The 21782-nt window shown below is 41.2% G+C and overlaps 1 protein-coding gene across 1 annotated transcript; it reads left to right on the top strand.

Moving 5' to 3' along the window:
• The first annotated feature begins 955 nt into the window (after window positions 1-955).
• On the top strand, window positions 956-16410 carry LOC136868032 (endocuticle structural protein SgAbd-6-like). The gene is made up of 3 exons (XM_067144748.2): window positions 956-1035; window positions 8133-8251; window positions 16075-16410. Exons 1-3 carry the CDS (start codon window positions 1015-1017, stop codon window positions 16337-16339), a joined length of 405 nt encoding a protein of 134 aa, XP_067000849.2. The 5' UTR covers window positions 956-1014; the 3' UTR covers window positions 16340-16410.
• Window positions 16411-21782: the final 5372 nt, after the last annotated feature.

Genomic DNA, 21782 nt, shown 5'->3' with positions numbered 1-21782 from the left:
CCGAAAGAGGGGTTCGAACCCACTATCTCCCAAATGCAAGCTGATAGCTACGTGACCCAAAGCGCGTAGCCACTTGCATGGAATATCTATGGTTCGACACACTGAGAAAAGGCTATTTTAACTACGTCGAAAAAGAAAAGCATGGCTTTCATTAGAATATGTCCTTACGATTTCTAAAAATTTGCCGAACTGAAGAGAGCGCTGTTCCTCTTAAATCAAAAGTCAGAAGTAACAGCTAAGAATTCATCTTTAAACATTGAGCCATTAAGGGGTAGAAACGTTATGGGAGTAGAAACACGTAAAATGGGCAATGATTGTGATAGTTTCCTTCTATCCTACTCGTTAGTCTTTATGGATTGCTGGCTTCTGTTATAATTATCTGTTGCCACTTGCTAGCGTTCATATCTCTTCTCGCGGCTTTCTCTGTGTTGTGGCAAGCAGACCATTTTTTTTTTTTTTTAATGGAGCAGTTGGTTACTCTCGCTTTTCTTTCTTTTTATAATTTGCTTTACTTCATACTGACACAGATAGGTCTTATGAAGACGACGGGAGAGGAAAGGGCTAGGAGTGGGAAGGAAGCGGCCGTGGCCTTAATTAAGGTGCAGTAAGAGCACATGTCTGGTTTTAAAATGGGAAACTACGAAAAACCACTTTCAGGGCTACCGACAGTGGAGTTCGAAAACATTATCTTCCGAATGCAAGTTCACAGCTGCGCGCCCCTAACCGCACGGCCAACTCGCTTTGGTACTCTACACCTTGTTCTGTTAGCCGAAAGTTAGTGATTGGCATCACAAATGGGTGATATTTGTCCTCAGACTTAATGTTCGCTACCTATAGGAGATATGGCGAATGAAAGGTCATCCATGACGTGTAAGAAGAAAGACCTCATCGCCAGCGGGTATACAAGGAGAAATAAATAGGTTTTGAAATTACTTATACTTGGGAGAGGGGGAGTTACTTACAATAAGAACCGAGCTTGCCGTATCCTCGCAGTATTCTGCAACACTTCGAGAGATGAACAGGGTTGTAGTTCAGGTGAGCACTGTGTTGATGTCATTATTTACATCCCGCTACTAGGATATACTTTCATGGAAATCTATAATTAGCAATATATTGCTCATAGATTGCATCACTACCACTGGTGATGTGTACTGTTACTTTGAATTTAAATTCTACAGTTGTTCTGTCTCAGTCTAATCCTCAGCTCTCCCTATATGATAGTGACTAAGGTATGAACAATTACAGTAATGCCATTCCTTGCAGCCGGTATCTGTTATGAATGGAATGATGGATGTGTTGCTAACAGGGCGCATTTCGTAATAGCACCTTCTGGTTATGTGAGGAAAACAAATGGAAACTGTCACCCGTTATTTATTTAGTATAACTCTTTATGACAGCTGATCGTGGAGCTATTGGGTATCCAACAGGCCTACGGGCCAAAGACCCAATATATATATAAGAGTTTTGCCTGTAGTTTGGTCAGAATTTTAAAAGTTGGTATTTGAGTGTCGGTCACGTCCAGAATAAGAAGAAATGTTTATTTTTTTATATTCCCGTCTTGTCTATCTCATTGTCTATCCGTGCGTAAACTTGCGCAATACGAGAAAACGGCTGAATATATTTTAATGAAAAGTGATCATATTTAAGGTCAACGGATAAGATATTACAAACTTGGCTATAGATAATTTTATTCACGCTGGGTGAAATGGTAGTTTAGGGAAGTTTTAAAACTACATCAAATATCTCCGTTAATACGCATCATATCGGTAAACGGTGAGTAAACAACAGTTGTAGAAAATAAAATATATTATCTTATGTGCTGTGAAAGTCGATTTTTTGGGGAATAAACTCTCCTTCTTTTCTTCTTCTACCGCTTTTCCCACACCTGTGGGCTCACGGGGCGAACTGTGTCGCACATGTAGATATGCCCCTGTTTTACGACTGGATGCTCCTCCTGACGCCAAACCCAGGTCGAGTGTTGTAATCATTGTTGCGTGTTTCTGTGATGATTGGTAGTGTAGTGTATTGTCTGAATATGAACATGAAAGAGTTGGGACAAACACAAATATCCAGCCAGTCGAAAGGCAGGGTCGGTTCTAAAACAATGGGTGCTGAGACGGCGCTCAGTCAGCATTTTCTCACGACTTCATTGACCCCTAGTTGAGCAGTAAGGCTAAGGGGGTTTTGACCCCTAGTTGAATAGTATGGCTAGGTGGTTCGCGGACTTTGCGTACGAGAGAAGCCTAACCTCACAGACGTAATTTTGGAGGAGCCTAACCTCACAGACGCCATTTTGATGTTGAGTCGATAGCCTACGTGCATACGGTTATAAAAAATCGATCTTGACATTATCATCTTCCCTAATGAGGTTGTCGTCAGGAAGTTCATACGTTTATAAAATTTCCCCTCCAATGCCGTCTGTGAAGTTAGGCCCCTCCAAATGGCGTCTTTGAGGTTAGGCTTAATCTCGTACGCGAGCACCCGATCGATTCGGCTCGTCCAAAGGGGTCCGTCAGGTTAGCATTGCTCTTGTACTGACCTTTCCGAATCGGCTCATCCAATGGGAGTCCGCCGATTCGGCTCCTCCAAGGGCGCCCGTTCGTTTCGGTTCCTGCAAGGGGACCCGTTCGATTCGGCTCCTCCAAAGTGGTCCATGACGTCATGTGGTCAAAGAACACTCAGTGAGGATAGCAGAGGGCCCCACCAACGGCGCCTGTGAGGTTAGGCTTGCTCAAGTTCTCAAGCTCGGTATATATAGAATGTACCTAGTCAAACTACTCGTGCCCAACAATGGCTTCTGTGAGGTTAGGCCCCTCCAAAATGACACCTGTGAGGTTAGGCTTGCTCTCGTTCGCAAGGATATGATGTTATTCCGCATAGAACGTGCATTGGCATACTACTCGGGTATAGAATGCACGTAGGCTATCGACCCAACATCAAAATGGCGTATGTGAGTTCAGGCCCCACTAAATTGCGTATGTGAGGTTAGGCTTGCTCTCATACGCAAAATCCGCGAACAACCAGAGCCATAATACTCAACTAGGGGTCACAGACCTCATGGGAAAATGATGACTCAGCGCTGACTCATTGAACCTGCATAGTTTACGACGTGAAGGCCAGCGTCTCAAGCGTCCGAGCCGTTCAGCCTGACAGGGTAAGGTAGGTGGTGGTATACAATTTCTAATTATTAGATTGTGTGCTATATATGGTCAGCCTTGCTATATGGTGTGGAAACATGGACTCTCAAGAACATATCAGTGAAACGCTTGGAAGCCTTTGAAATGTGGATCCACCGTAGGATGCTCAGTATTTCGTGGGTTGCACGACTAACGAACCAAGAAGTACTCAGAAGGGCAAGAGCAAGTCGGGAACTCGTTCAAACAATAAAACTCCGGAAGATCTCTTACCTTGGCCACATCCTTAGAAATGACCGTTACCTCATCTTACAGCGGATTGTACAAGGCAAAATACAGGGTCGAAGAGGTGTCGGGAGGAGGCGAACATCATGGCTTGGAAACATCAAAGAATGGACTGGAATTCACAGTGTTGAAAGACTTTTACACCTAGCTAGAGATCGTTCTGCATTCGCCACAGCGATCGCCAACGTCAGGGGGACCTGATACGGTACTATGAAGAAGAAGAAGTACTAGGAAAGCCTTGATTACAGTAAATTCCAATCTTCTCCGTAGTGAGGGGCATATAACGCTGTTGATGGTTATTTGTCTGTCGAATGGAGATGTAAAGACTTGAGACGACCTCTCAATGCTATTCGGCACGAGAAGGGTATGTGCCACTACCGGCTTTTACCCTCTCCCTTCCTACTATCATATAACATTCACTTCATCTTATTATCTTGGCTGATGAGACTGACGTCAGGAAAAACATCCGGTGGTATACAATTTCTAATTACTAGATTGTGTGTGCCAAAAAAAGCCTTGATTAAATTCCAATCCTCTCCATAGTACGCGTACAGAGTGAAGGCATATAACGCTGTTAATAGTTATTTGTCCGTCGGAAGGAGACGTAAAGCTTTGAGCAGACCTCTCAATGCTATTCGACAAGAGAAGGGTTTTACCTCGCCTTTCTTACTATTATATATCATGTCATGTAGACTTCATACTTGCTCCGAAGTTTCCAGCCGGTTTCAGTCTGGATTGGGCAGAACAGTTTCCATAATATTTCTCTTTCTAGGCTCTCAAGCTTCTCCAACTTGTAATTCTTCAAGAGACCTTCCCTGGCACACAGGCATTCGTTTTTTAATACATTGCTGTAATGCCTCATTTTGGCATTCCATGAGGTGAATTTCTTGTTGTAGATGTTTTAATTAGTCTATAAACTCTCTCCATTTTCAGATACTATCATCTACACAGCAGCTCTATTATTATTATTATTATTATTATTATTATTATTATTATTATTATTATTATTATTATCCTCTGCGAACCATGTGACCTTGCCGCGGTGAGGAGGCTTGCGTGTCCCAATGATGCAGATAGCCGAGCCGCAGGTGCAACCATATCGGATGGGTATCTGTTGAGAGACCAGACTAACGAATGGTTCATCGAAAGGGGGGTAGCAGCCTTTCGGTAGTTGCAAGGGCGGCAGTCGAGATGATTGACTGATACGGCCTTGTAATAATACTCAACATGGCTTAGCTGTGTTGATACTGCTACACGGCTGAAAGTAACGGGAAACTACAGCCGTAACTACTTCCCGAGGACATGCAGCTCTCTCTGTATGAATGATGTACTGATGATGGCTTCCTCCCGGGTAAAATATTTCGGAGGTAAACTAGTCCCCCATTCGGATCTCCGGGTGGGGACTACACGAGAGGGGGCAATTATCAGGAAGATGGATACTGACATTCTGCGAGTCGGAGTGTGGAATGTTAGAAGTTTGAATCGTTGTGGTAGGTTAGAGAATCTGAAAAGGGAGATGGATACGCTAAAGTTAGATGTAGTTGGTATAAGTGAAGTACGTTGGCAGGAAGAACAGGGTTTTTGATCAGGCGACTACCGAATATTCAACACAAAATCAAGCAGGGGAAATGCAGGAGTTGGTTTAATAATGAATAAGAAAATAGGGCAGCGGATAAGCTACTACGACCAGCATAGTGAAAGAATTATTGTCGTCAAGATAGACACTAAACCAATGCCCACCACAATAGTGCAGGTCTATATGCCTACTAGTTCAGCGGATGATGAAGAAATTGAAAGAATATATGAGGAGATAGAAGATTTAATACAATATGTAAAAGGTGATGAGAATCTAATTGTGATGGGAGACTGGAATGCAGTGGTAGGCCAAGGAAGAGAAGGTAGTACAGTAGGAGAATTTGGATTGGAACAAAGGAACGAAAGAGGAAGTCGGCTGGTTGAATTCTGCACTGATCATAATTTAGTCCTTGCCAATACTTGGTTCAAACACCACAAACGACGGCTTTATACCTGGAGATACTGGGAGGTATCAAATAGACTTCATTATGATCAGGCAGAGATTCAGAAACCAGGTGTTGGATTGAAAAACTTTCCCAGGAGCAGGCGTGGACTCTGACCACAACTTGTTGGGCATGAAATGTCATCTGAAGCTGAAAAAGCTGAAGAAAGGAAAGAATGCAAAAATATGGGATCTAGAAGAGTTGAAAGAAAAGAGTGCGAGGGATTGTTTCAAGGAACATGTTGCACAAGGACTAAATGAAAAGGCTGAAGGAAACACTATAGAGGAAGAGTGGAGAGTCATGAAAAATGAAGTCAGTAGGGCTGCTGAAGAAATGTTAGGAAGGAAGAAAAGATCAACTAAGAATCAGTGGATGACTCAGGAGATACTAGACCTGATTGATGAACGACGAAAATACAAGAATGCTAGAAATGAAGAGGGCAGAAAAGAATACAGGCGATTAAAGAATCAAGTGGATAGAAAGTGCAAGGTAGCTAAGGAAGAATGGGTGAAGGAGAAGTGCAAGGATGTCGAAGGCTGTATGGTCCTGGGAAAGGTAGATGCTGCATACAGGAAAATCAAGGAAACCTTTGGAGAAAGGAAATCTAGGTGCATGAATATTAAGAGCTCAGATGGAAAGCCACTTCTAGGGAAAGAAGACAAAGCAGAAAGATGGCAGGAGCATATCCAACAGTTGTATCAAGGTAAAGATGTAGATAATTTGGTTCTGGAACATGAAGAGGCTGTTGATGCTGATGTAATGGGAGACCCAATTTTGAGGTCAGAGTTTGACAGAGCTGTGAGTGACCTAAATAGGAAGAAGGCACCTGGAATTGATGATATTCCCTCTGAATTACTGACTGCCTTAGGAGAAACCAGCATGGCAAGGCTATTTCATTTAGTGTGCAAGATGTATGAGACAGGAGAAGTCCCATCCGATTTTCGGCAGAATGTTGTTATACCTATTCCCAAGAAAGCCGGTGCTGACAGGTGTGAAAACTACCGCACCATTAGTTTAGTATCTCATGCCTGCAAAATTTTAACACGTATTATTTACAGAAGAATGGAAAAACAAGTTGAAGCTCAGTTGGGAGAAGATCAATTTGGCTTCAGAAGAAATGTAGGAACACGTGAAGCAATCCTGACTTTACGTCTGATCTTAGAGGATCTAATCAAGAAGGGCAAGCCCACGTACATGGCATTCGTAGATCTAGAAAAGGCATTCGATAATGTTGATTGGACCAAGCTATTTATGATTCTGAAGATAATAGGGATCAGATACCGAGAACGAAGAATTATCTACAATCTGTATAAAAATCAGTCTGCGTGATAAGAATCGAGGGCTTTGAAAAAGAAGCAGCAATCCAGAAAGGAGTGAGGCAAGGCTGCAGTTTGTCCCCTCTCCTTTTCAATGCTTACATAGAACAGGCAGTAAAGGAAATCAAAGAGAAATTTGGAAAGGGAATCACAATCCAAGGAGAGGAAATCAAAACTTTGAGATTTGCCGATGATATTGTTATTGTATCTGAGACTGCAGAAGATCTCGGGAAGTTGCTGAATGGTATGGATGGAGTCTTGGGTAAGGAATACAAGATGAAAATAAATAAGTCCAAAACAAAAGTAATGAAGTGCAGTCGAACGAAGGCAAGTGATGTAGGAAATATTAGATTAGGAAACGAAGTCTTTAAGGAAGTAGATGAATATTGTTACTTGGGTAGTAAAATAACTAACGATGGCAGAAGTAAGGAGGACATAAAATGCAGACTAGCACAAGCAAGGAAGAGCTTTCTTAAGAAAAGAAATTTGCTCACTTCAAACATTGATATCGGAATTAGAAAGATGTTTTTGAAGACTTTCGTGTGGAGCGTGGCATTGTATGGAAGTGAAACATGGACGATAACTAGTTCAGAAAGAAAGGGAATAGAAACATTTGAAATGTGGTGTTACAGAAGAATGCTGAAGGTGAGATGGATAGATCGAATCACGAATGAAGAGATACTGAATCGAATTGGTGAGAGGAGATCGATTTGGCTAAATTTGACGAGAAGAAGAGATAGAATGATAGGACACATCTTAAGACACCCCGGACTTGTTCAGTTGGTTTTTGAAGGAAGTGTAGGTGGAAAAAACGTTAGGGGTAGACCAAGGTATGAATATGACAAGCAGATTAGAGCAGATGTAGGGTACAATAGTTACGTAGAAATGAAAAGGTTAGCACAGGATAGGGTGGCACGGGAAGCTGCATCAAACCAGTCTATGGACTCATGACTCAAACAACAATATTATTATTATTATTATTATTATTATTATTATTATTATTATTATTATTATTATTATTATTATATACAATCATTCGATACGAATTCGTGACGTTCGGAAATACCGGTCTGAATGATTATTTCTCAGATAATAGTCAGAAATTCGATCATGCCCCCTAATTATTTCAAGACAGTGAGAGCACTGCACAGACAAACATTTATCGAGGTTGTCCACTGACAACATTCTTGTGAATTACAGAGGATGGGTCAGATATTATGAAACACGAAGGTCAGTCCAATTACCCACTTTTATAATTTCAATGTAATCCCTAAGAATCCTTTAACAACTTCCAACCTTGGCCTTTTTTTCCACCGTGACTTGCACATCAAAACTATTACCTTGCTGTTAATTTTAACACAGATTATTGCATTATACAGCTGGTGAGCGTTCTGAGTGCCGTGACCTTGTGTTGCGCTTCGCCTCAAGGAAATCCTCGGGACGCTGTTATCCAGAGCTCGTACAACACCTTCAATGGGCTTGGATCATGGGAATGGGGGTGAGTATCTTATCTAAGGAGGTACCCTTGTATGAAAAGAGCATGTTATATAATTTTATAGAATATACATACCTAATATACATACATCTTTAACCCTTTAATATACAACATGGGCCCCAGATGCCTAACGCCCCAACGATACCTCACTTTCCATCGTGTGATCTCGTGGCTGCGTGACATTTCTATAAGCACTGTCACAAATAACGCCTTGAGCAGAAATTCCATGCATTATCATTCTACCCCTGTCCGCTAAGAATTCATTATATTATTATTATCATCTATATATTAATAACACTGGGTTGATAATGTTCACAGCGAGTTCGGGAGAACGGCTCAACAGACTGACATCGTAAAATATTCTGACGAAAACTCTTGGCCTGTACATTTGCAATGTGTCTTTAAAAGTATAAAAAATTCTTGCCGTACATTTTAAGTTATTAAAGAAAAATGCAGCATTCTGATTGGCCAAAACACCAGTACTTCAAGGCCACCTGGACTGTGATTGCGCTGAAGCGAGATACATGATGCGATGCGAGAGGGGAGGTGGAAGGAGGCAAGCACGCATGCTCAGTCGGACGTTTTCTCGACCAGCTGTTCCAATCGGTGCTGTGTTGCAGAAAGTCGCTCAGTTGAGAAGAATTTATTCAGCGCAATGTTACAGTCTCTTTGCAGCTCTCTCTATATTTGCTAGCTTGAAGTGTTGTCGGAGAAATATAAAAGTACTTTTCTCCATGTCGTAATTTTAAAACAAATGTTTTGAAATTATTCCACTCCGATATTTAGGAAAGTGAGTCGGTCCTCGGAGTCATAATTTACTGTCATCGAAACCTGAAATATTGTACCTTTAATACGAGTAAGCTGCTAATTTGTCATTTTTCAGTTCTTCTGAAATCCTTGACGTGCCCAAACAAAACAACACAAGGTGTCATGAATGTATTTTTCATCGATGTTCCCGTGCACACTGGAAATATATACACCGATGCTTAATACAAAAGTGCTTTAGTTTAGGTGGTGGTGGTGGTGGTGGTGGTGGTGGAGATTATTGTTCTAAGAGGAAGTACAACTGGGCAAACATCCTCTATATAACACTACTAAGAGAGAAAAATTAGAAGGGATCAGATACTTCGAAAATTAAGGTATCGGCCAAAGAAAGGCAAGGGCTACGGAGGACATGAAAATGAAAGGCTCCCTAGGCCTCCGTATGTAATACCGTCGGGGTCGGAAAAGAACAACAGTTGACCACGGGAGGTCGGATAGGTGAGATGAAAGTGAGGAGCATGGCACAAGTAAGTGGAAGCAATGCCAGGATTCATCTAAGGGCCCCGTGATCGCGAACCCACGCTGCCAAGTTCAGGTACCCTGGGACCCTTTTAGTCGAGTCTTACGATAGGCAGGTGATGCCGTGTGTGTTAACCTACCATCCCCACCCACAGGGGACCTTCAATTTAGGGCTTCTTTTATAATAATAGCTGGACGGGAATAGCCACCATTTTTCTTCCCAACGGTCGATCAGTACACTGTGCATTGAAAATAGGCAGAGGACTATAGTCCCTCGTTTGATTTAACTTCATTAGATTAAAAGCTTCCATTTTCTTTTTAGTGGCACAGTTTTCGATTCGCATGGCATTTCGTATCACGATCAATAAAGCTCAAGGTGAGACACTGGAACGTGCAGGTTTCAATTTACTTCAGCCAATTTTCAGCCATGGAATATGTTGCAATGTTAAAAGTGCTAATATTTGACGTGCTTAAAATTGCAATACTGCCAAAAAAGTAATTGTACAAAGAATGCGTTATGTATGAACATCCTTTACTAATATTTTGCACATTGAACGTCATGTTTTCGACAAGTTTCGGCTAGTTATTATTATTATCAATATTATTATTATTATTATTATTATTATTATTATTATTATTATTATTATTATTATTATTATTATTGATGTCTAAGATATTTCATGACTTGCTGCGTTACGAAATATCAGTTAATCACCTTTCTTTCTTCAAGGCTGTGGGAACGAACAAGTACTTGCTGTTACATCTGCTGTGTTTATCAGGGTTCTTGCTCTGTGCAACTTTTCCAGTAACTTATGTGTGCTCTTCACCTGACCATTCGCATGTTTCATACTCTTCACATCCTCTTCCAAAACATAAGAATTATCTTGTACATCCGCTTCGAGGAATAGTATTTACGAATTTTTGTGAAGATTATCTTCCTGTGTCATCACCGAGGTTTGTGTTCACACCCTTTTAGGAAAATAGATACACTCCCCAAACAAAAGATCAAGGAACATTCTAATTTAATGTACACTGAGTGCCCAATAGTCACGAAAACGGGTATCCCATTAGAAGATGTTCCGTGTATGTCCCCTGAGCGTTGCAGCTAGTTGCAGCGTAGCTGAGTAGTCTGTCACAGACATCAGTGTCGTGAAGATAGCAACACGTCGTGAGTTAACCGACTTTTAATATGGGATGATCATCGGTGCACGGTGCATGGGTCTTGGCATTGCAGAAATTACACGCAAATTCGGTTTTCCGAAGTCGACAGTGTCGAGGATGGATCTTCAATATCGCAGATGGAATTTTACCGCCCACTTAAATAGCCGCACGGGAAGACCACAGGTGTTTAACGAACGGACATCAAGTCACCTCCGAAGAACCATACTGGGCACTCGACGGGCTACTGTGAGTCAGATCACCACCCAGTTGAATGTTGGGAGTCAGAAACCCATTTCTACCAGAACTGTAAGGAAGCAACTGGACCGCTTAGGCTCACCAGCTGACGAATTACTTGTGTCCCTTTGCTGACACCTCAGGACATGCGTGTGTCCGCAAACCTCGGCAGTGGAAAATGGAACAGTGCCGGCGTGTCTTATGGGCCGATGAATCCTGGTTCCAGTTTTATCCATCTGATGGGCACGAGAGTGTATGGTGTATGCCCCATGAAGCTATGGATTCTGCTTGTCAACAAGGTTGTGTCCGGGCAGAAGGTGGCTCAATTCTGGTCTAGGTATCGTTCTCACGGTCACAATTAGGCCCCAGTGTCCGGCTGCAGGAAGCACTGACTGGTGCTCGCTACGTGGACATTCTTTCAGAACATCTGCTTCCATTTATGTCTCTAGAATACCCTGATGGAGATGCTATGCTTAAAAAGGACAATACGCCATATCACCTGGGTATTGGCAAGCAGGTGTTTGGAGGAGCACACCAGTGAATTTACGACCATGGATTGGCCCTCCAGATCCCTCCATCTTAATCCTAATGAGCAATTTATGGGATGCCATCAGTGCTGGTGTACTCTCCATGAACACCGTACCAATTACACAAGCCCAATTATGGGTAGCAGTGCAAGGTGCGTGGGTCCAGATCCCTCCAGAATGATTACATCACCTTGTAGAATCGATGCTTCGCCGTACTGCTGCCGTTCTGAGAGTTCGCGGATAAGCAACTCGTTATTAACATCATATTCAGTGTCCTTCCATGACCTTTAGCCACTCAGTGTATTACCATCAGGTCCAGGAAAGTTACAGTATTTCCTACCTTTAACTAGAAGTACCAGCAGGGATACTGGATTCTAATACAAGAAGTCCTAAAAATGCCAAACATGAGCCTAAATGTAGATCAATGATGACTGACTGAATTGAAAAAGGCTTCTATTCACAAATTGTTTCGACATGCGGACAATAAATGGCTTCCAAACTATCGAACAGACACCGCAGAAAATAAAGCGACATTTAAGCATTCCAAAAATTCCAAAATAGCGAAAGTCAACTGTCAAAACTTTTACTGATAACGTGTTAAATCTAAAACAGTCGAGCGTTGTCATACGAGTTCCACGCTACTGGAGCCCCCGGCGAGCACATGTACTTCCCCAATGATGTAAAATGACATAGTGACTACTTTATGCACTTATCAGATGGTAGGTATTCTACGTTAGAATCGGAGGCCGAGGCCGTATCACAACCCTGTTCGAACGTTTTGAAACACATTGCCGCTTAAAAGTTATTTTTCGCACGCTGAAGTCCCCAATTTGACCTGAACTCATCAAATGGCTGAGAAACATCAACTAGTAGTGTTGAAAATATACCCAGATGTGGAAATTATGATGCGTATAAGAAAAAGTTTCAATGCGTAAGTACGATTCCTCGAAGCGGACGTACAAGGTAATTCGTATGTTATGAAAAAAGGAATGTGTGGAACATGAAACGTGTGTAAAGATGACGGGAGGAAAGATGTGCGTAAAGGAGTGGAAGAGGATAATAAAGCGATGATACAATAAAAATACGACGTAATGAAAACATTGAAGGCGTATAGGAAGCACGGTGGAGAAACTCAAAGGATTGAATTTTGCAACAGAAGGAAAGAATAGAGAGAAATATTGTATATAACTAAGCCTGAGTGGCAGAAACAAAGAGCTGTTGAGCTGAATAGGAATTCTAAACATAATGAAAATAGAAAAGTGTGGAGTAAAATGAAGCGGATATGTGGAGTGCAGAAAGTTGCTCGCCAGAATTTATTGGGTGGTGAAGGCTGGTGTATACCGGACCTACATTAGATAAGAAGTAAGAGAAGATTTAGAGAAAGCTAAATAAAACAGTAAATCAGGAGCGATTTCGAATATCAGTAACGAATTTTGGAAGCAAGTGGCGAAGAATAAGTGTATCCTAGAAAGTATTGTTAAATTATTCATGATGTAAATTTTGGGTTTATGCCGTAAGAAATGAAATGGCGTGTGGCTTCTAGTGCCGGGAGTGTCCGAGGACAAGTTCGGCTTGCCACATGCAGATCTTTTTATTTGACACCCGTAGGCAACCTGCGCGTCGTGATGAGGATGAAATGATGATGATGAAGACGACACACACACTCAGTCCCCTTGCCAGAGGAATTAACAACGTATAGTTAAAATTCCCGACCCTGCCGGGAATCGAACCCGGAACCACTGTGGCCAAAGGCCAGCACGCTAACCATTTAGCCATGGAGCCGGACAGTTTTATGCCGTGTAATCTTACTGTGTATAAAAATGTTTGTATGTGTGTGGGTAAAAGACACATCTCCTCCTAAACCACTAGAGCAATTTCAACGAAACTTGGTACACTAATGACTTACTATATGGATACGAGCATTGTGGGGGTAAGATATCCGGAGCACATTTAGAGTGGGAGTTCAGGGGAGTTAGGTATGAAAATAATCGGAAATAGTGTGGAATCCATAGTTTTCGGGGTCGCTGTGATGAATAGTGACACTATCAATTTTTTAAAAGTCAAAGTTCAGCTTCTTTTGGGTGGGGGAAGAGAGGGGATTGATATATAAAAATAATCTAAAATAGTGTCGAATTCATAGTTTACGAGGTCGCTGAGATGAACAGTAACACTCCCGATTATTTCAAACTCAAAATTTAGTCCCCTTGAGGGGGGTGGTGGAGTGAGATTTAAAAATAATCGAAAATAGTGTTGAATCCATAGTTTTCTGGGTCGCTGAGATGAATAGTAATATTCCGAATTTTTAAAGTCTAAGTTCAGCCCCCTTTGGCATAGGGGGTGAGAAAGGGTGACAAGTAAATTGTCGAAAATGACCGAGAAATTGGACGTATGTATGTTCCAGCGTGGCTATCAACCAAAATTGTTACAAATATGACTTACAACTTGAAAATATACTGTGGGACGAAGACGTCCCTAGAACCACTAGAGAAGGGGGTGAAGTATAATCCATATTAATGAATGGAAGTCAGGATGTACCGATCTATATATAGGCCAACTGTATATATATATATAAATTAACGTATAAAAATGAAAACAGGCGTGAATTAATGAGACAATTTCAGGCACCTTAGAAACTTAAAACTTGGTACCAGACAAGCTGATGACTTCAAGATCCTTGGAAGAATCAAAATTCTCAAAATTCTCTGAGGGGGACACGCTGGGTTTTTCAAATTTGCATAAGAACGCACTCAGATATATTTATACAAAACGGTACGGTAATCTATAGGTTTCATGGGCTAAAAGGTTTCCTGAAAGTCCTGATTTTTAACCCGCTCTCCCATATCAAGATGGCGGAACAATCTTCCAGACGACTTAGAAAATTGAAAATCGCCAAAATTATACGTTTTAGCGTGTAACCGTCGGAAAAATTACGAGATGTTTAAAATTTTTATTTTTTACCCCCGAAAATTATCGAAATATGGGGGCAATTTTAATGACGGTGCAGACATTCCTTTCGAGATACTGTATTTCGTGGCTAAACACTTAGTCGAATCACAAAATGGATGGCACAATCCTTGTTCAATTTGGAGTGATCTACAACTTTGATCCTATGGTCTTTTGTCTTAGCACTCTCTCTTTCTCTCTCTCTCCCTCTCTCTCTCTCTCTCTCTCTCTCTCTCTCTCTCTATTATACGTTAAATTTTCTGTATTTCTGGATTGTGCCTCAATTCTTCACTTTGAACACGTAAAATAATTGGTTTGAATCACTTATAGAAAAGATAGGATCATCAAATACTTCATGAATGAAGGCCCGCCCAGTAGCCATATGTGAGCCAAATTCTACGTTTGAAGCTGTCACGTAAGTATCTGAAAAGTAATTCACTGTGTGAAAACCTTACACAAATGTCACCCTATTCAACGTTTCTAAAACAATCTTACCTTGACAAGCGGACCTGCCGTTATCACCACAACTCCGCAACTCACACTTTACATTGGAAACAACGTCTGTGGACCTCCCGATGCTGTTTCTCGGACAACGCCAAGAGACATGCAATTTAAGAAATGTTATTCACTTCATGCACACTAATTTACTTCGATATCGTATACAATGTAGAATACTGTACATTTGCTAGTCTTTATATATAAAAATTCAGCCTGCATATGTTTGTGATCGCAAAACTGTAAAAGTAGCCGGTCGATTGACTTGAAATTTTGACACAGCGTTTCATTCAAATACGAGCGTATTTAGGAAGTGGTTTCAACGAAATCGAATAGGTAGCGTTTATAATGAGTAATTTATGGAATTATATTAATTACAAATCCGCACCAAGATTAGATCGAGCTTGATGGACAGATTGTCGCTAGGTGACAACGACTTACGCTATATCATTATAGTAGGTAATAATTGCTGTACATAGGAGGATTGGAACACACCGCAATGTTTTATGCATGACCTTTCTTCTCATTGCCTATTATTGGGGAATAGGAATCGAACATGCTGTTATCGAGATGTACTTTCATATAACTAGGCCACTCATTGCCTGTTATTGTAAATGTGAATAAACATGAATAAATGTGTCCTGTGCTCGCAAAATTCTAAAAGCATTTGATCTAGTTTCTGTTTTCGTCAGCCATAGTACGAGTTTTATGAGTTGAATCGAGAAGAAGAAGAAGAAGAGCAGCACAAAAGTCTCAAGAAAGCCAAGAACAATTATTCTCTTCTTCCTGGCCTTTTCCTTTTTTTTTTTGCTAGTTGCTTTACGTCGCACCGACACAGACAGGTCTTATGGCGACGATGGGACAGGGAAGGGCTAGGAGTGGGAAGGAAGCGGCCGTGGCCTTAATTAATGTACAGCCCCAGCATTTGCCTGGTGTGAAAACGGGATACCATGGAAAACCATTTTCAGTGCTGCCGACAGTGGGGTGGCCTTTTCCTAAATACTTGCGGTCGGCACCACATGTTTTATGGCTGGATACACTTGCTGACGACAATCCCATATGGAGGGATGTGACGCTTTTCTTTAATATGCTATCTGTAATTCCTTCTCCTACAGATGTTCAGATGTTTTTATTTTTAGAGCATTTTGAACAGTGTCAGTAAACACCAACATGTTCCTTTTTCAGGTTTCGAACCAGCAATGGCATCGTCCGTGATGAAAGTGGAGTTCTCAGAGATGAGGGTACACCGGAGGAAGCCCAAGAGGTGACTGGGAGCTACTCGTGGATAGACACCGACGGAGTTAACTACGGAGTGAAATATACTGGAAATAAGAACGGCTTCAAAGCGCAGTTGACGATTGGAAAACCCGACAAAATTCCGCAGCCGATCCCAGGACTACTGACGCGTCAGTTGTGCAGTGCGGCCTTAGCGTCACTTGCCTGCGGTTAACAAATTCACACCTCTTCGATTGTAGAATATAGTGTAATTTGCTATGTATTGCCTTCTTTAATAAAATTAAGTATTTATGTCTGTCTTTTCCCTCAGAATTTAGAATTTAGAATTTAGAATTTAGAGTTTAGAATTTAGAATTTAGAATTTAGAATTTAGAATTAAGAATTAAGAATAAGAATAAGAATAAGAATAAGAATAATGGTTATAAGCCACACTAACTAATTTTACGGTTTTTAGAGACGCTGAGGTACCAGAACTTTGTCTAGCAGGAGTTATTTTTAAGTGCTGGTAAATCTACCAACACAAGAATGGCGTATTTGAGCTGGGCTACGCTTCTAGCGCCTGACCACTCATCCCCGATTGTTAAACAGAGTCTGCGTTTCAGCATCGCAGGTTACAGGGGTAGGTGTCTTAGCATTTTAATTTTGTGTTTACTGCGCGAGTTTCGGTTGGTTTCCCATTATCACACCAGGCAAATACTGGGGCTGTACCGTAATAATTAAGGCCACGGTCGCTTTCTTCCAAATCTTAGCCCTTTCCTTTTCCATTTCCCCCTGTGGGTGGGGGCGGTAGAATAACACCCACAGTATACCCTGGCTGTCGTAAGATGCGACTATAAGGGGCCAGGGTCGCTTAACTTGGGAGTGTGGGTTATCAACCACGGGACGCTGAGCTGAGTCATGGTATTTCTTTCACTTACTTGTACCAGACTCCTCACTTTTATTTCTCTTATCCCACCTCCCTTGATGAATTCTTGTTATTTACCGACCCCGCCGGTATTACGGTTCGAGGCCTACGGAGTCTTTCTGTTTCACGCCGTTCGTTACCCTTGTAGTGAAGGTGATCCTTTTTTCTTAATGGGAAATGCAAAGAGAGAACCAGCCCCTTTTAACTATAGCTATATGAAAATGAGAAAACGTACCGATCACTGGAAAGAAATACAATATTGTCTGAAGAAAGGGGATGATAATAAAGCTTCGCAAATCTCATACTGCTGGGATCGGAACAGAGCAAGGGGTGATCCTAGCGGTCCGATAAGAAAGACGAAAGGGAGAAGCCCGTCAAAATTAAGTGACAATAATGAAATATCCAGTAGTTGGGTGAGGGGGGAAGAGGTGTGGTTGTCACTTCATATTCGCAATTTTAGTGGCGCGGGAGTTGACACCACAGTTTACATCCCCAAACTCAGGAGTATGGCACGTGAAACAATGACGCATCCAGCGGCGGGGAAAAAACGGATCTGGATTATGGCGATGATGATGATGATGATGATGATAATGATGATGATGGTGGTGGTGGTGGTGGTGGTGGTAGTTGTGGTGGTGCCTTCATTGCAAAGTCTCATATTCAATGCCGGAATTCCAAACCCTTGGTGAGAGGTCAGTGACGATTTCCTCCTCAATTGCTGCTTAATAGGTCAAACATTGAGACTATTAGCCCCCCTTGGAGAGGGATACGGGAACATGAAGGCGTAGTTTCCTCTTCATGCCGCCGAGTAAAACATCCTGGTGAGTTGCAGCACATTACTAACTGTTCTGTGTACAGGAATCAAACTATGTTGACACGCCTTTAAAATACAGTGTGAAAAAGTAATGTAAATGGGACGTTTATCGGGAAGTTATCTACCTGATCTGAGACTTAACCTAACCACCGATTTTCTTATCCCAAGGATAAGAGTAGCTGGATAATCTATAGATACAATTCCTTGTAAGAGTTTTCTTTGTCAGATGAATTTTCCTTCCACATATTTAGCCTTCAAAATTTTAAATAAAAACTCTTTTTGACGCTGGAATCATATGTTTCCTTCCATAAGAAAATGATGGTGGATATTGATTAGTATTTATTGCTCACTATCACACAAATATAGTGAGCATATAGGCTTCAGGTTAGTTTCAAACCCGTCAGGCAACACCTAGACCCCAGTAAAGTCAATCTTACCCATCCTCTTAATATGTCATACAGTGTGCGAGATTCTGGCTCGAGAAACGTACATGAAATAATACGGTTGAAGAGTAGAAGTTCTCTTTCAGCCAAATCCAATTCCTGGCTCTGAAATGATTCCACGACTGGTTAAAGAATGCTGTGTATTCAATTATCATCCCTTCATTTGTAAAATTATACCCTTTATAATTAATCAAATAACCTAATATTCACAGATATAAATAAGACATTTGAGTCCCTTCGAAAATTAATAATAATGTTATTTGTTTTACGTCCCACTAACTACTCTTTTACGGTTTTCGGAGACGCCGAGGTGCCGGAATTTAGTCCCACAAAAGTTCTTTTACGTGCCAGTAAATCTACCGACACGAGGCTGTCGTATTTGAGCACCTTCAAATACCACCGGACTGAGCCAGGATAGAACCTGCCAAGTTGGGGTCAGAAGGCCAGCGCCTTAACCGTCTGAGCCACTCAGCCCGGCCTTCGAAAATTAACTGAAGACAAACAACATGCACGATAAAGAAAAAATAACAGTTTGAATCCTCTGAAGATACAACGAAAATATTTTAGACCATAGGAATATTAAACTTACAATTTCATAGAAAATCTTACAGAATAATGGGGAAATACTGAAAGAGAGAGTTTCAACCTCCAGCGTTCATCGGAAACCATAGCCCTTAATCCTCCAACATCCCCCATCTGAAAGTTTGTTCCTGTAACATTCACAAAAATCTTCAGCTAACCGGGAGAAGAATGAAGAAAGTGTCGACCACCCAGAGAATTCATCAGAAATCTCTCAGTTCGCTTGGAAAAGGAAGTGGAATCTTAATATCAAGATAGAAGTAAAAGATGGCTTCACTCCCTTGTGAGCTTGCATCCGGGAGGTTACGGGTTCGACTCCACTGTCGGCAGCACTGAAAATGGCTTTCCGTGGTTTCCCATTTTCACACCATGGAAATGCTGGGTACGTACCTGATTGAAGGCCACGTCCGCTTCCTATCTACTCCTAGGCCTTTCCTATACCATCGTCGCCGTAAGACCTATCGGTGTCGGTGCGACGTAAAACAAATTGTAAAAAAAGAATCCTCACATTTCGCTTGGAGAAGAAGCACATCGCTGACCCCCTCAAGAACTCACGAGTAAAATTGAAGTCCATTTAGCATATTGTCGTCCCCTTAAACATACGTTGGAAATCTCATATCTCAATATAAGAGGAGAGAAGTAACCTCACCGAGCTCGATAGCTGCAGTCGCTTAAGTGCGGCCAGTATCCAGTATTCGGGAGATAGTAGGTTCGAACCCCACTGTCGGCAGCCCTGAAAATGGTTTTCCGTGGTTTCCCATTTTCACACCAGGCAAATGCTGGGGCTGTACCTTAATTAAGGCCACGGCCGCTTCCTTCCCACTCCTAGCCCTTCCCTTTCCCATCGTCGCCATAAGACCTATCTGTGTCGGTGCGACGTAAAGCAACTAGCCGGCCCAGAAATAACCTCATGCCTAAAAATTCATCGTAAAACCAAAGCACCATATAATTGGCAGGAAACAATTCATATCGCTGAAACATTAATCGAAGATTCCACAACTTACAATGAGATAAAAGTATTCCACGTCCAAAATGTCATGGGAAACTCTCTGCCTGTGGGAATGAAACAGAGAGTACTGATCTATAAATTTAATAGTAAAACCCGCACCACACTGAGGATATTTTTTAACATAAAATTAGACACTAAGGAATATATTCTCATCTCAAAAGATGAAAAACATTTTAATCATCGATAGAACCAGATAAATAAGAGTTTCGATCTCATCAGCCATTCTTACTTTCTGGGATAAGATGGTCAATTTTGATTAATACAGTCAAATACTGAATAAAGCAGCGATTCTTGTCATTATTCTCTCTCTTATCTTACTCACATACACAATCATCAACCATAATATCTTACTTCCCTGTGTGTCTTTCTCTTTTCTTTTTCTTTGTTTCTTGCTTTCCTTACTGAACCCTTGAACTTACCGTTCCATCGTTGGTCGTCTGCCTCGGCTGCTTCGGTAAAACAATATCGTACACTTGGATCTTGGGGTCGTTACGAGTTTTTTTCTGTCACTACATCGACCAAACGATAGGGTTCAGAGTTAAGCATAACTACTTGAAATGAGAAGCAGAAATGTGCTTACTACAATATTTATTCAATTTAAATCACGATAATTCATTTATTAAAATTGGCAAGGAAATCACTTAAAGTTTTGACAACATATTTTAACGCAGTCACAATGCGTAACATGACTGGTGAAGTTTTACTGAAATTATTTCTTATTGTCTTTCAAAGAATGAAAATGTAGTGTAAATTTCGTGGACAGCAAAACCCAGAAAACGAGAATAAACCTGAATATCGGGCACCATTGATCCAAACGATAACTGAGAGTTAATCTACACGATCTGTGGAAAATCTGACCTTCAACAAGTAGAGTTCCAGATTTACATTTAACTAAGTTTATGCACCAGTCTACTATCATATCGGATATTGGAACATCCCCCGAATGGACCCTTAATCGTACCAAATCGACTATCAGTTTTTTGGATAGGTTGAGAAATATTACTAGAAATCATGGTGTCCATTACAAGTTAACAGCAATTATCACAATCAAAAATAAAATTCCGCCATGTATCGTCATCTCGTAACACCCTTGAGTTACAGAGGAATCCCGATGCTGAAACATGCATTTCCACAAACAGATGTTCAGAAGGAACCTATAGCACTTGATCCGAAGGGATGTTACGTTACGTCGTCCTGAAGGAACAAAACTGCGAAATGCAGGAAAACATTACATTATGCATTTAGAAGAAATGCCAAACGCTGAAGTTAATGGAAAGCGATAAATCACTTGAAAATATTCTTACTAAACCAACTTTCAGGTTATAAAACAATTACGTCGTTAAATTTGTTAAATTACAAGTCCACAGTAAAACACACGAAAGTAAATCTTTCCAATAACGGCCTAAAATCGTTTGTTTCTTTACTCGTTTTCTTTTTACTTCAAATCCTAGTAAAATTAACTGATTTACAGAATTCTTTCCACAATGTGTTCTTTTGTCCAATACCCTCAGTATCTTTTCGCCTTTCGAAATATCCACACCGAATGTAGTCATAAGGGCTTAAGTGAAACTCTACATTGGCTCACATTAGCGCTCGTAGTGGTGCTGAAGTGAAACAATGCATTGACTAACATTAGCGCCCGTAGTGGTGCTGAAGTGAAACTCTGCATTGACTCACATTAGCGCTCGTAGTGGTGCTGAAGTGAAACAATGCAGTGACACATATTAGCGTTCGTAGTGGTGCTGAAGTGAAACTCTGCATTGACTCACATTAGCGCTCGTAGTGGTGCTGAAGTGAAACTCTGCATTGACTCACATTAGCGCTCGTAGTGGTGCTGAAGTGAAACAATGCAGTGACACATATTAGCGTTCGTAGTGGTGCTGAAGTGAAACTCTACATTGGCTCACA

This window comes from Anabrus simplex, chromosome 1 (assembly GCF_040414725.1).
Source record: "Anabrus simplex isolate iqAnaSimp1 chromosome 1, ASM4041472v1, whole genome shotgun sequence".
Classification (NCBI taxonomy): Eukaryota; Metazoa; Arthropoda; class Insecta; order Orthoptera; family Tettigoniidae; genus Anabrus; species Anabrus simplex.
The sequence above is the reverse complement of the archived record's forward strand: the minus strand, read 5'-3'. Positions and strand labels throughout refer to the sequence as shown.